This window comes from Nothoprocta perdicaria, unplaced genomic scaffold (genome assembly GCF_003342845.1).
Source record: "Nothoprocta perdicaria isolate Ctin4 unplaced genomic scaffold, notPer1 scaffold_20, whole genome shotgun sequence".
Classification (NCBI taxonomy): Eukaryota; Metazoa; Chordata; class Aves; order Tinamiformes; family Tinamidae; genus Nothoprocta; species Nothoprocta perdicaria.
The window spans coordinates 5,837,886-5,853,964 of record NW_020455205.1 but is presented as its reverse complement, the minus strand read 5'-3'; the positions used below and the strand labels follow the sequence as shown (position 1 = coordinate 5,853,964).

Genomic DNA, 16,079 nt, shown 5'->3' with positions numbered 1-16,079 from the left:
CTATTTTGCAGTTGGAAACCACTGCTTTGTGAGAAGACTACCAAACTAGTTAATGCAGACCTGCACTTTTTTACTATGCCTGTTGTAAAGGCATGACTGACTGTGTTTTATTTTCACAGCTAAGGCTTGACAAATAGTAAGCAGCTCAGTAAGGCAGGGGAGTTTTTGTGCATGCATTAGGAGTGTTCCTTTAATTTGGAGTGCGAGTTACTGATCCTGCAGAAAAGAACAATTTTCACTTTTTTGCGAGGACTATGAGCACATCCTTAAAACTTTAGCCTCACAGTGTGAACTAGGGGACAAATAAAGCCGTTTCGGGAGTTCACCAAACAGCTCCTAGAAAATGAGTCAATCTGCTTGATTATTGTTAAAAAAAAAAAAAAAAAGAAAAAAAAAAAAAAAGCTTCTTAATGGGCAGTATCAACTGGAGCTGGTTTAGGATTTGCTTTGGCTGTTGCTATTGCTAAAAATTTCCTTTTTTTTTTTTTCACTGAGATATGTGAATGGTCTTTAAGCAGGAGTGAAAGAATTGCACTAAACATGAAGTTGTGATTAAAAAGATATTTCTAAAATGTAATACTGCTGACAGTGACGTGAGGGGTTGCATATTTTTATTCCTCTTATTAAGGTTCAATTTTCCTTTTATTTTTCTATGGAGAGTATTATTTAGAGAGAACAGAAAGACACTTAAAATCCCCACCAATTTTCTCCATTTCGTAAGCTACTGTGTGCACAATAGAATGCTGCAAAATGATCTGTGAAATCCAATGGGAAGGCAGAGAGCATTCATTCTTCCTAGAAATGTCCTCCATAAACTGCAACAAAGGAAATTGCATCATGCATTAAAAAAATCCGTATACTAAGATGTCCATTTCCCCCCCCCATTTTGTGCTTAAAATAGCAATAACGATCTCCGAGCTGGGCATTTCCTGTCGATTAATGACCAGCCAGACTTAATGGCCCTCAGCAGTGCCTCGGGCCATCAACTCCTCCCAGCCAGTCATTACTCCCTAGGAAATGCCCTTTTCTCTGTAGTTATTGTTTTAATATTAGGATATACAAGTTGCCATTGGAGAGGGGAAAATGACCTTGTGGCGTTGTTAAAAAGTGAAAACGAAAATGGTAAAGTTTTACACTTTAAAATTGTTACCGGTCAATGATCTATAAAAATTAAAATCTTAACTTTGCAAGAATGACAAAATGCTACAAGGTTTATTACCTGTGCAAAGCGTTTATCCCTCAAATACTCCCCAATTTCCATTTCATGTTTTTCATAGGCAATTGGGTAAATTACAAAATTTGATCTTGTAAAATGTGCAGTAGCTTTAGCATTCATTTGTATTGGCTGTCTTCTAAGAGGCACTGGGTTAGGTAATTCTGCTTTTTCTCTTTTATTGAGTATATATAATGATAATACAAATAAAGCAGATTGTTACTTAGTGGAATTAGTCTGTGCTGTTTCTGTAGCCCATATTATCCGCTTAATTTTAATATAATTTTTATAACATAGTTCAAATTTTAGGCATTTTGTTAAAGCTCTAATGAAGAAGAATATGAAAGCTAGGTCTGTATTTAAATGTCTTACTCGCATCCTTGTGTAGGCTAGGAATACTAAAAATAAAATTGCATTTAACTACAGCCCTGGCAGAATCCCGAGGTAGATGCAGTTACACCATCCGACGGTTTATTTTGTTCAGGAGCGAGCAAAGAGCTTATTTACCCACACAGAGGGCTCGGGCGGCGCAATGCACACGCAGGCGGACATCCTTGCTGGGAACGGAGGGCTGTGGAGCCATCTCTGAGTCAGAGCAAGATGTGGGAATGAGGGTTTCCAAGATGTTTTTCTTCCTTTTTCTTCCTTTCCTGCTGAGGAGTGTGTAAATAAGCAGTGGAAGTATTAGTGGGCTCTGAACTGATCCTCCTCTGCACCCTGAAGACTGTGAATGTCCTAACTTTTTATGTGCATTGAGTAAATTTCTAGATGGTCTAAACAAGTTTTTTGTATCTGTCACCTTCCCACTTCTACATCTCAAGTCACCCAGCTGTGGTTTTCAAATTCTCTTTTATATTCTGCTTGGAACTAATAAATTGTACTTGTTGTTTAGGTTAAGGAGTAAGTGCTAAGCATGCAAGATCTGGTAGCCAGCAGGATCCGAAAGGCAGAACTCATTCTCTTTTCCATTAATTTGATAAACTGTTACTGTGAACACAGACATATCAATAAATTCCCTTGGGATAGCAAAATACAGTTTGGTAACTGTCCACGTGCACATTCTTAGCTTGCAGAGCATTCAAGCTAATTCAAATTTGACTTTATCTCATTTTGGGCAAGGCCAGCTGGAGTGACTGTTCTTTGTGGGAGCTGAGGAAGCGCTGGGCTGTTCCGTTCTGCAGTTGTGCTGTGCGCTGGTAACTCAGAGGTAACTTGTGTGTCCTGTGCACGCGCAGTGGAGACGCTCTCCTTTTAATTGCTGAAACAGAAGTCTGACAGCAAGTACTTTACTTACTTGCTAAACACTTAAACCCAAATGAATATTTTAAAAGCTTCTTCTCAAGTAGGCATAAATGCATCCCTTGTTATGTGCCACTTAGTTAAATGCAAACTGTAGGAAAGAAGCTGAGTACTTTCCTGTTCCCTTTCCTGCCACTGTGCCTGTCATCCTCACAGCTCGCTGGCAGGTTTTTTCAGTGGTTTATTTTTGCATCTTTTTATTTTCGTGCATGTGTGTTCAAGGCTCCTCATTCATTTCATTTTCAAGTTCCATTTTCATTTCATTTCCTTTATGTTCAGCATTTTTATTATAAGGCTATAGTTGTGTTGATTGTCTCAGTCTAAACATAACAGTTAGTCAAGGTCTTAGGTTTGGAAAGACAAATACTGAAGCTCTGTTCGTAAATATTAGGGCAGCATTTTTAAAAATCCATGGCACTTTTTGCAGTGTGAAATAATCTGAAAGATTTGTTCTTAGAGAGCCCTATCTCCATGTAGAGTCTGAATATACTTGCAGTATGTTTTGTTTAAACAAATTATCTGTCAGGCCAGGAAGTTTAGAGCTAGCGTGACTCATATAGGTACCCCAGTTGTACAGATACCTGTGAGCTGTTTATGCCTCTCAAGGCAGAGGGTCATGAAAAATGGGTTTAAGTCACATTTGCATTCTCTTAACGTTGTGCTATCTGATTCCCAGAAGTACTTTCTGCCTTTGGTTCTGCCTGAAGAATCCGTCTTTGACCTGATTTATTTTCTGTTTATTTATGTTCTGGGAGCATACCTGATCCCTGCTGGGACACCGATACAGTCCCTCTTATATTAGATGGCAGTTGGTATTGCTGTGTTTTTCTTGAAGTTAAAGAATAATCCTATAAATTCTTTACAGCATTTTAATTTTGAAATGTCCAATCACATTGCAATATGCAGAACAAATTAGATAACCACTTTTTCAAACACACAAATATTTGGTGAAAATAGAAAGGCCTGTTTCAGTTTCTGAGCATCTTCTGATATGCTCCCTGATGAAAAGATGAAGTGGGTGGAACCGGCCGTTGAAGAAGGAAGATTAGTCAGAAGGTAGCTGCCAGCTTCCAGCCCTTCATTTTGTATCTTCTTTGCAGTTGGAGTGTAGCCAGAAAACTGCTTGGGTCATCAGACATAACAGCTAGCTACTTAAGTAAATTAGAAAGTCTGCATTTAAAAATAAAGCTACCCACTCATGAGATTGTCTTACTGTATCTCTTGGGAGATAGCGCCGAAAACCCATCCTTGTAAGGCTGAGATCAGAGAGGCACTGCTCTTCACTGGGGTTTTCTCCTGGCCAGGAGCTGCCGTGGGATTGTAAGAAGGAAACAGGGGAGACTAAGGAGAGGGGAAAAAAGAGATGCATTTCCTCTTCCTGAAAAGTTGTGTGTCTGATAACAAATATGGAGGCTCTACTTTCTAAGACACTATTTTAATATCATTTGGAAAACAGAAGAAGGATTTTTCCAAATGAAAATAATTATTTGAAAGTTTTTGCATTGTCCACAAGACATATTTCTTGTTGCTTAGCTTTTGTTTTTTTATCTTCTCCCTTTTCCATTGTAAAATCTCCTAAAATAGGTTACACCTATCTAGCCCAGGTTGGCAAGAACATACAAAGTTTGAGTTTATTCTGATCGTGAAATGGCATAAAAGGCGACCCCTTGAGAACCAGTGCTACTGGTGGTGCAGGAGTCCCTTTAAATGAGGCAGAGCTCCCATGAGCCTGGGCCTCGTGGGCAGCAGCAACAGCAGCTCCTGCTGCATGGAGAGGCCTGTCCTTGTTGTGGAGGGGAGGACGGGGCTATGGGTGCTCGTGTGTTTGGTGTTTCACCCTGTTGCAGCCGCGGGTTTTGTGTGCGGGGGACGGATGGCGCGTGGCGGTTGGGAGGATGGCCCTGCTGTTGGGCTGGCTGCGTAACAGACCAGCCCTATTGAAAGGCAGAGTTACACGAGGTCAGATAGTGTCAGAAAAAATAGAACTGAGGAATGTGTTTGCTTTAGTACAAAATGAAGAGGGGGAACAAAATCTAAAGGTAGGTAACAAAAGAAAAACAGATACACTGGCCCTGCAAGATCACAAGAGACAGTGGAGACAGTGATGAACCAGATCTCAAAAAGGAGCAAAGATAATACGTTGAAAACTTCACGACAAAACAGAATGAAAAATAGAGAGATAAAAGACAGGTTCACACCAATACGAGACTGCATCAGGTTTCTGTGCCTTGGGAGAGCTCAGCAGGCCTGACGTCAGAACTGATAAAAATGGATAGTTGTCTGCTTGATACAAAGGTATCAGGTGGACATGGAAGATCTAGCACGATCCTGATGAGGATGAGACAAAAGACTTTGTTCATCAAGTGCATTTTTTTCAGGGAGCACTCATAGTATCATAGGAAAGAGCAGTTTGCTGGTTCCTCAGGAGGTCATCTAGTCTAAACTTCTGCTCAGAGTATATTAGCTATGATGTCAGGCCATCCCAAGAAAGTGATACTGATTCAAAAATAATATCTAGAGTGGAAACTTAAGGGATCTGCAACAGAACTACTCTAATGTCTGAAGAGGAAAGCAAAAGATGTTACAAGATAATGAAAATCAGTCAGTGGGACATGCTTTTTAGCTGGTGGAGATCACTCTCCCTGGTAGGGGCTGTTGCATAGGTGAATGGTACGGTGTGTCCGAATGTGCTGTGGTGCTGAGATTGTGGTGCTCTGTGTAAACTGTTACCTCAGGAGGGGAAAATGCCTCAGAAAGAGTCAGGGAATTACAAAGTTGTGGTGAGGATGGACTCCAGTGTCCCCAGTGTGACAGATGCCCTTGTTTTTCCAGCCCTGTGAGCATGTGCAGACCGTCTCCCCTTGAGGTGCGCCTGTTCCGGTAGTCAGGCAAAGGCAGGAGTGTGAATCAAAGTGCTCTGCTCGTGAAGACACCTACAGCAGATAAAGTGAGACCAGATCTGGCACTTCTCCCCCTTGCCAGCTGTAGAATCCCAGATGTGCAAAGCCCTCAAACAGCTTCCTGAACGGGGACAAGCCTGACAGCCTTTTCCAGCAAAGCCTCTTAACAGGACAGCCCAGCGTTAGAGCTGCTCGTGCAAAGGTGTTTCAGGTGCATCCCTGCAAGGATACACCTGCACAGAGATTGTGGGTGAGCTACAGAGGAGGCAACCAAGCTGACAAAGTCACCTCTGCCTCCCAAACTTTGCTTGGTTAGCAGCAGTGTGAGGGGATCAGAGCATTCTCAAGTGCAAAAGGAAGGTTTCTTTGCTCACTCTTTTCTGAGCTGCATTTCTTACCTCTGTCTGCCCTAATACTATTAGTTTTTTGAGCCTTCAAATCCAAGGAAGTGAATCAAAGGAAGCCCTGGGGGTGATAGAACCAGGGAATAGTCAGGATAGGCTTCTTGGAGATGGGAACAGACAGAAGCAACCTGGGGAATTACTGGCTCACTGAATGTTGGAGTTAGGGAACTCTGATAAAATTATTCAATGCATATTTTATCTATCTTTATTTTCCATTGAATTTGTTTTCTAATAAGCTAAGCAGCTTTGCTGCTAAGTAATAGGGGAAATAAAGAAGATCTACATGTATCCAGAAATAATCAGGGAAGGAACTGGAAAATGGGTTTGAGGGTTCCTCCCAGTCCCCTGCTTGTTGTTGCTTAGCAGTGTCAGCCCAGAGCACTGCAGCATCTCCTGCCCAGCTGGCTGTGCCTCGGCAGAGGGGTGCCTGCTAGAGCTGCCTAGGCTGTTGTGGGGATAAACACACTTGCAATTAGTGAGGTGCTCAGAGAACTGGGTTAAAAAAGGCTGTATATACAGCCAGACAGATGATTTGATGAGAGAAAAATCTCTATAGGTGGAGGAAAAATCCATAAATTTGTGTTGCCTCTTGCCAACCTAGTTTTCCATATGTGGTCTTAAGAATCAATAATGTGTCAGAAGCCTGGTGTAAGGTTTTTGCTACAGGTCATAGCATGTGTCTGAAGTATTGTAGAATTAAATACAATATTTTTCTGTTAGTTTCTTCTGTGCTGTGTTGGCTGCATCTACTTTTTCTTTATATTGAGGCAGTGTGGAGGTGCTGAGGTGCAGCAGGGGCACAGCAGATCCACACGGGCTGGCTGACAGTGTTTGCTAGGGGCGTTGCTGCTCTGTCTTCAGTGGGTTTTTTTTTTTTTTTTTTTTGCTTGAATTCAACCATTGTTACCCAGCATATTTAAAATTTCATATGCAAGTTGTTTTCCTTTGTGATTTTGCCAGTTTCTATTCACTCATGTGTTCATTGGCATTAATTACCAGAAAGAGTGAAGGTGGGACATTATCTTCTCTATCCAAAGTAAAATCCCAAAGATTCTGCTAAATTTCCAGGGAAGTCTGTAGCCATAAGAATAAGTCTGTGGAATTTAAGTGTTATACCTGAAGTACTGAAATTTGCAAGGATCTATCATAACATGGAGAAGCCTTTTCTAATCATGTAAAATATGCCCATTTCTCCCAAGTTTCTTATGAGCACTGTGTTTTTTTTCATTAGGCATGTGGTTTAGAGAACCAGCATTCCCTGGCCTCCTTTTCCCTCCTCAGGAATTACAAGGTGTTAATTAAAGCCTACCCCGAGGCACTGAAGATACAGGTGCATCGAACGAGCTATTTTTGTTCTGTCCATCCCGTTTGCTTTGAGTTGCTGCTTAATCAGTAGGACTCTCTTGAACCTGTTTTCGTGGCGAGCGAGCTGTTCCCTCAGCCTGGTGTGCGGAGCCTCCTGCCTGGGCACTGCCTGCCGCAGAGCGGAGCACCAAGCATTTACAGCACTGGCTGTTCCCCAGTTTTCCTCCAGCTGCAGAAAGTCCTCAAGCTGATCTGCTGCTCGCTGCAGCCACAGCAACAGCATTCTGTTATTGTACAGAAGAGGGCTCCCAGTTTTTATTTCTCTGAGGATATTGGGTCCGATCAACTGTTTCTCCTAATCTGGAGCGACAGCCCAGTCCACCTCACTGACATTCATGCAGTAATCTCATATACTCTGGCCATTTAATAGAATAGTGGTAGAGTCATCATAAGGAAATGTCACAGGATCAGTTCTTTTTTTCTTTGAAAATGAACATCTCGGGTTTTGCTGGAGAAGAGTCTTGGTTCTTTCTTATCGGTGTTTATTTTGTGTATGTCTGTGTATTAGTGTGAGCAAAATGCTAATATTTTTCTGCTCCAGTCATGGACTTCTTGGCCTGTTGGTAATGTTTGAACAGTTTTTTCGGGTAGAGCTGTTGCATCTTACTGCTACTTATGTTTAAAAAAACAGTGGAGATCCCAATACAAAGTAACAAGATAAAGATAGGGCCTCAACTACAAGGTTTGCTGCATGGACAGCTAAATAACAAGCAGCAATATTCTCTATTTGCCATCTTTTCATTTACTGAAGTTATCTTAAGTCTATTTTAAGTGCAAATTAAAAATTGGTAAAACAACGGGTGGTTGAATCATGAAATAATTTACTACCCAGTCCTTGGGAAAAAAAAAAAAAAAAAGAGAAGGCGAATTTCAGGTCAGCAATGTCAAGACATTCTGCATTGCTTGTCTTTATCATCATGCAGAATCTTTTTATTAAGGCAGCATAGAAAGAATAGATTTATGGACTGAAGGTACAATGTTTAATATGTCCATATCCATCTAGATTGACAGTTCCTACAGACATGAATTTCCCAGGAGAGACAGTGTTACTGGTGTCAGTGGATGGCATCATTTACTTCAATGTTCCATTATTAAATTGATAACAAGATAATTCCTCTGCTTCTCAGAGACATGACAGGGTTTGCAATTGTTAACTTTCTTATTGCATGGGATTTGATGTTCTAGGTAGTTTTTAATAAGAAGTTTATTTTCTTTTCAGTTCTGCAACACATGAAAAATACACAGGAAAGTGCAATAAAAGAGAAACCTGGTTCAGTCTATAAGGCACCAAACTCAGTCCAGTCCCTAGGGTTTGGGGGTTTTGGTTTTATTTTTTAACTATTTTTTACAATAGTTAAAAAAAAAAAAAAAAAAAAGCTCTCATTGTTGTGCTAATAATAATGTGTTCCCTAACTAATAAATCAGTTATTTTTCACAGATTTATATCCAAGGCATCTGTGGCTCCGAATGCACCCAGCACAAACGTCACGTCTCCTGAGACAGGTTAGGAAGGTTCTGCGCTCTTTGAGCTGTTTGTTCTTTGCTGAAACATGGAGTCTAACTCCTCCCAAGTTAAGGAGGATCCCAAATAATGATTGAATAGCAAACATTTACTGGTGCTTGTCAGTTTGCTAAGATCCTAATTGATTTCCAGTAGCGTCACGCTTGCTGCGCGGCCTCATCCATCGCCGAGTGTCTGCGCTGGCACAGCCACTGCAGTGAGTGCTGCCTGCCGTGGTGCCCCGTGTCACACACAGCTGCGTGGAGCAGGGACTCTCCAGCATGAATCCCCAAGCTAGGTAAAACATTTGGGGGTGAATTTTCTCTTGTCCAAAGCAGCAATTTGTGTCTAAAATGTGCACTGCAGCTTGTGTGGGAAAAAAAAAAATCTTTAGTGTAAGAAGCCAGATGAAGTAGATGATAAAGCCTTCATCTAGTAGATGAAGGAAGAAAGATGATTTTGAGTGATCATTTCATCAATGTTCATGTGGAAAAAACAGAGGACTACAGCTGTAGTGGTGGCAAAGGTGGCATTGAGCTGGGTATTTCTTCTAGCAAAACATGGCATAACTGTGTTTATGTTCAGAGTACGACTTGCAGAGGCTAGCTGAGCAAGCCTGAAATCTTTTTCTTAAGATAGTCTTCAATCTCTACATTCCATCTAATAAACAGCAATGGCCCTTTTTCTACATCTCTCTTTCTCAAATAGGTAACTGTTACAAAACCAGTCGTTCTGCCTCCGTGAAAACTCTTGCTTTGACAGCTTTCAGGGGAACATTCTCTTAGTGAAAATATTCACCGTCTCCTCCTATTTCTGCAAGGAGTTTGCAAATCAGATACAAAATCCTGGGGATTTTTGCAAGCGCTTCCGCATGCAGAATGAGGCGCAGGCTGCAGCCGGCAGCAGCGTCTCTGTGGAACATCTGTTGACGCTTGGGGCAGAACTTACCTCGAGCTGAAAATTAATCAAGCCTGGTGTGAGGGCCGCACTGGTTGGGGCGGCTGGATTTGCTTAAGTGCGGGGAGATTATACGCAGATCTGCAGGAATCGTTTAGGGATAGATGTGGATTAAGGGCCAGTGTTGGAGGAGCGTAAAAATATGGTTATTAGTGGCACGTGAACGGATCATTGCGATAGCTTGGGGATTGTTTGGAAGTTTTCTTAAATTTGCAGGAACTGACAGTGTTTGCATTTAAATCCAGTCCCTTGAGATGTTTCAAAATCTTTGAATGTACTGGAGCTCCCCTAGTCCCTCCGGAGCAGTGCAGGACAAATTGTCTACCTACAGTTTTACTGCTGTCCTCATTTAAACAGATGTACTCAGAACTGTGTGACCCAAAGTAGGCCCCATCATTTTTTTTCCTCTCCATCCTTTTGTTCTGAAACTCATCCCATTGTCAGTCATAGAGGAGAAAGATCATTTAAAACCATATGCACTGGTGAACCTTATTCTATTGTTTTTTCATGCTATTGCATTCCTGAGACATCCCTGTAAAGATAATAGAAATGAAATTAAAAAAATCACAAGGGAAATAGAGTCTAGTTTAAGCTTCCAGGGGATTATTACGTACAGGGAGAAAAAATATTTTAAGGATTATGAGAAGTATCTTGTCATTGCCTTTTAAGTAGAACAACTACTAATGCATTAGTTACAGAATTGTGTGAAATGGAGGTTTTTACTAGGTGCTTTAGCTACAGTATATTCATTTTATAATCACGTCCTAAATGGTACATTATGTACCTCCCATTTCCATCTTGGCTCCCCCCACCCCCAAAAAAGTGTGATGAAGAAAGTCCCGTACATGAGTGATGAGTAAAATCCTGTGCATGAGCGATGAACAAAATCCCGTACAGGACACAGTGTCGGCTGCTGCAGCGCTGCAGTTAGCCGCTCGCGAGCGGTGGCCGAGTTCTGCGGCACGTCGTGCCGGGCTGGGCCGCGAGGAGCCTGCTGCGCCACCAGGGTGGCCGTGCCCAGCGCGGCGGCGGCATCGGGAGCCCCCGTGCGGGGCACGGAGCTCTGGCGGGATCGGGAGCTCCGCGGCTCGGCACGCCGGGATGCTGTGGAAAAGCGGGCACGTGTGTCCGGAAAGGGTGAATAGGATAGTGAGGAGAGGCTGGAATGCAGTAGGATTGATTGAATTTAATATAAACTGTGACTTTTAGCAGTTGTTATTGCTACCTGTCTTCTACTATGCGCTTTCTAGGAGGTAACGTATGATAATATTCCATGTATTTTTCATAACCTCCCATGTGTAATTTTAGGAGCGGGTTCCAGTCCCACACATCAGAAGCAATGCACCTACAGGCCCATGTCTGATTTTTGGAGGGATAGAGGGTGGGGAGGTCATTGGTAGCAAATGGCAGGGCCATCAAGGTGTTTGGGGGGAAAGAAAAACACTTGAACAAGAAGAGCCTGTTAACATGGAGGGCTGGGGCATTTGCCTCCACATAGGAATTAAGGTGCATTTCAAGTTCTCAGAGCGCATCAAGGAATACAAAGAGAATTAAATGCCTATTTAAGATATATCTATTATCCCCTTTGAGATCCTGGGTTTCATGTGAACAGCAACATCAGAAATGTATTTTTTTCTTTCAGTCATTTTTGTTACTGTAAACACTGTACACTGCTTCTGTCAGACATAAATACTTCTAAATTTGAATGGGAATCAATATTTAAAAATATGCTGTCTTAATTAGCAGCTCTTTGACGTATCACCTGTGTTGTTCTTCCCCCGTTGTACCCTCTCAGCAGATTTTTCAGATTTCATTAACAGTGCTTGACAGAGCCATGCTCTTGTTCTTGTGCTTCGTCACCCTGGATGTCCCACAGCTTTACCGCGTGAAAAGTTTGGTTTGTATAGCGGCTGAATTCTCTTATCATTTGCATGGTGACTAACTGTGGAAATTCTTATCATGTTGTTAGGATTTGAGTAGTTCTTTTGTTTTGTTGTGTTCCCTTTAGTTACCTTGCAAAAAGTGTGAATTTGCAAAAGATACAGTTTCTAGTAAGCTTGCAGATGTTGCAGTAATTTAAGTAACATTTTTACTCCCAGATTTTCTCATATAGACTTTCTTAAAATGAATTTTCACAATGAAATATTTTCAGGTATGTCCTAAAAAATAAAGTTCTTTAAAGACATTTATGTTTTTTTCCCGAGTTGCCAAGTTCTCTTGAATACTGAGTAGTTGATAGAGCAAATTCTGTTTCATAAACATTTGTATAAACCTATCTAAGGCTGTTTGCAATAGAAAACGGGTTATATAGAAGTGACAAGCTTTATCTCTTTCAAGTATGGAATAAAGTCACAGCCAGGAAAGATCGTGTGGGTCCAACGAAAAACTATTTATGCCAGAGATGATGCAAATGAAGGGGTACATAATAGCAAGGCAGATACTTCTTCAAATGCTTCTTCTCAAGAGACCTGCATCTCGCAGACCTCAGGCAGAAAGGTGACTTTTGTAGCTAGTTTGTAGGTAGGTGGGAGGTAGATTGATAGGGAGACACCCATCCAGCAAGTATTGGAACGTAACGGCAGTTACGAGTCGTATTGTCCTTTTAAATGAATATATTGTGGCCTAGACAGACCTACTTTTCTCCATAACTACCTTCCCTTTCTAGGTGTACTTTCTGCTTTTCTGAAGATAGTGAATATATCGGGTTTATTCTGGAAATAATTTGAGAGTTTACAGCTTCCAAAAGATGTATTTTGGATGATTTTTATAGACTAGATTTTTAAATACTCTCTAATCTATGAATGAGTCATTAGCCCTTAACATTATGGGAAAGTTCAAGAGAAGTGGTACACAGACTGGAAGGGAAAGGATAAACTCATTGCAGATATTAACGCAGATTGTGAAGCGTGTTTGGAAAACAAGACTCAACTAAGCTCATCCTACCTGTGAAGCAAAATTAAAACTTTCATAAGCAAGAAGTGTGGCCAAATATTTTTCTGCTTTCCTCCCATGACAGTTTCTCTACCAAGCCCCAAACACTTCTGATATTATATGAATAATAAAGAATTTAAATGTTCCGCCAAGCTGAACACCAGCTACATCTCACCATTGGGTCTGTGCTTCCAATTGCCTTTGTTCTCATTTAATCATGTCCCATATGAATTCCTATGTTTGTGAATTCCTATATGTTTGTGAATTCCTGTATGTCTGAACAGGCCTACTAGTTTTGCGTAGCGACTTGCTGTTGACAAAACGGGTGACCCTTTAGACCCATTTTTTCATCTCTAGTGCTTTGATTCCCATATACAGGTATTTATGTTAACTATACAAATAGTTAATGTCTGGAGTTTTTGCATACAAAATCTGGTAACACAGCTTGAAGTGAATGCATATTTATTCTTTTCAGATTCTAATTGCCAGTATCATGAGCACCTATAGCAAGAGTGATTGGACTGAACTTTCAAAAATGGCTGAGGTAATGTTTTCCTAATTGTGCTTCTTCATCATTTTTGTCTTATTCTTTATAAATATAAAAAGAAATTTCTTGAAGGAAGTAGAGTCAATGTGCAAAATGGAGGTTAAAACGTGTCCATTATAATTTGTTTATTCTGTGATTTCATTAAAATGATGGGAATGTAAATTAAAGGAAACCTATTCTGTAAAAATGGTCCCTTGGATTTTTAAACAGCACCTGGAAAGCCTTTAGACTTTGAATCTATATACTTTTTATTTGCATTTTAAGCAAACTGTGTATTATGACGGATGCCCTGATAAAATTTAATTCTGCCTTTGAGAGTCTAACTTGATCTTACCTTGCCTACAGGCACACTAGTTTGACAGCACCAGAAGAAATTTTGAATATAAAACTCTTCAATATTTAAAGTATAAAAGGCTCATTTAATGCTATTCCAGTTTTAATACAGACTTTCAAAAATGATAGGAGAGGAAGCTGGTATATGTAATGGCAGTCAGCAGGCTTCCTATAATATAATTCCAGTCTTAGACAAATACAAACAGACCATACCCCCAAAACTTTGTTTTTTTGAAATCATTTGAAGGAAAAAAATCTGTACAAAACATGTTCCATAGTGAATACTATAAGAAACAGTCAATTAAGAGAATAATGTATATATAGGAAGTTGTGTTTGTTTTTTTTAAATGAAAATTTCATGACAGATCAAAATACCTAGAGGAAATTAAAAGCATCTTTTCAGGCCAGTAAAGGAAGGCTTTAACATACTGATAATGATAAACTAATAATTTTTTCTTTATTGTGTTTATCAGCATAGTGTTTTATAAATATTGTACAGATACATATTTTGTGTATATGTTTTGTGTGTGTGTGTGTATATATATATACATATACATATCTGTATATAATTATGGGTTCAGATGTTTTAAAGTCATGTTTCATGAAGTCATGTGTGTATATGTTTGGGTATCCGTTCTTCTTTATTCCCAGTGTTTTAAAGCCTCTCATGGTAATACAGGAAGACACTTCTCTGTTTTCTTTGGACATTTTAAACCTGTGAGGGAAAAAATCACTTTGGGGACTTAGGGAAGCAAAATTAAACATCATCAGTAATTGGCTTTGTGATCTTCAATGCTAGTCCATTTTATACCTGTATTTACCTAATTGACCATGAAATCTTTTGTGGAATCCATGCTTGACATGAGCTCTGCTGCTTTTAAACTGACTCTGATGAATGGCTTTATAGTGCCACGTGCTCCCTATTTTTAGTACAGTGCCACTGCTACCTAATTTTAAGGCAGATACTTTCAATCTCTGCTTGCACTTGTTACTCCTTTGGAAAAGATTGATTATTTAAATGCATTTAATAATGCCCCATATATGTAATCTTGCTTTCTGTGGCAAATAATCTTGACTTTGCACACAGGGTTGCACTTGTTGGGGCACTCTGGAATCCACTGCTTGTAGAGCAGTGATATTTTATCACATGCCTAAGACGCTCTCCAGCAGGTAATAGATGTGGCTTTGCAAAGAGCACGAGCCCCGGAAGGTTGCGGGATCCCTCTCCACAGGAGGACGACCTATTCGTCCGAAAGGTCAGCTTGTCACGGAGGCCGATAACACGGGCCCTGCGCTGTGGAGCCGGCTGGCGCCGGGCGCGTTCCTGGAAATGATGGATAGCTTCCTGCCGGATCGCGCCGCGCAGCACTGCTGAACCGTGGCCACGCAGCAGGCCAAAGTACGTCAGGTCAATAAGAAAAGCCAAATGCAAATGCATGACAAAATAGGATTTGCAGCCAAATGGAAAGCCAAGGGAGAGATCCTAGTCGTAGGCAGGAGCAGTTCCGCAGGGAGGAATGGAGATGTGTTTGTGCACTGCCCTTCTGCACGTCAGCAGCTTTTCCTCTTTAGCTTTGACTAACAGAGGGTGCTGAAGAGAAATTAACCCACTTAATATGTTTGCATGGGCTTTTTTTAGTAGCCTTGGCAGACTACAGAAACAAACTACTCAGCCACAGAAGCTGTGGCACAGGCATCTGCAAACAATACAGAGAGGCAAAATCCATCAAAGCAAACAGGAGAAAATTGCTACTAAGAGGCACAGTTCTTCAGAGCACAGAAGCTACCTGTGTAACGCAAACTGCTAAACCTTTCTCTTATGGCTTCAGTAAGACCCTATTATATATCTCATTTTCTAATATTTTGCAGAAAAGAAAAGCCCTTATCGTGGTTGTCTGTTGTTAATTTCTGTTTTGCTCTATTTTCCTTTTGGAAAGCCACATCAATTCTTGAATTTTTTTTTTTCTTGACAATAATCAACACGTTTGATATTCAGGCTATTATAACAACAGCTTTGCGATTTTTATCTTTATAATAAATCAAGCACCTAAAAAGATCTCTTTGACGTGAGCAATTAATGCTACAATGAAAGAGTTAATTACTTAAGATTATGCTTTTTTTTACCTTTTGCACATTTCATAGGTTGCTGGTGCGGACGCACTGGAGCTGAATTTATCGTGTCCCCATGGGATGGGAGAGAGAGGCATGGGCCTGGCCTGTGGGCAGGTAAGACCCCAGCAGCAACCTCTTTGCTGTCTCCTCAGCATCCTGCCCTAGCACTCTGAGCGCGGCACCTCCAGGGAAGGACACGAGCAGCAGGTCACTAGCTTTGGGTTTTGGGGTCGAACATATTTAAATATTTATTGCTGCAAGTGAAAAATGACAGAAGCTACGAATATACAAAATGCTTATTTTTGTTGAGAATAAAAATACATTATGTATTGGAGAGGAAACAGTAATAAAACAGATAATTTTCCAAACCTGCTTGGACAGAGTTTGGTGATTGCCACCGCAGTGCCCTGTAGCTGTCTTCCAGATCACGACACAGTGCAGACTGTGTATATCAATCATGATTTGGAAATACATGAGGTACAGGCACATTTCACATGTTTCATTGTATGATTTTTAG

The 16,079-nt window shown here is 40.7% G+C and overlaps 1 protein-coding gene across 1 annotated transcript in view; it reads left to right on the top strand.

Annotated features, from left to right (window-relative positions):
- DPYD (dihydropyrimidine dehydrogenase) overlaps window positions 1-16,079 on the top strand; it is a 277,603-nt gene that overhangs the window by 167,889 nt on the left and 93,635 nt on the right. The window contains exons 15-16 of the mRNA XM_026038025.1: window positions 13,046-13,114; window positions 15,593-15,676. Coding sequence (XP_025893810.1) covers window positions 13,046-13,114; window positions 15,593-15,676 — 153 coding nt within the window. The remainder of the gene's footprint in view (window positions 1-13,045; window positions 13,115-15,592; window positions 15,677-16,079) is intronic.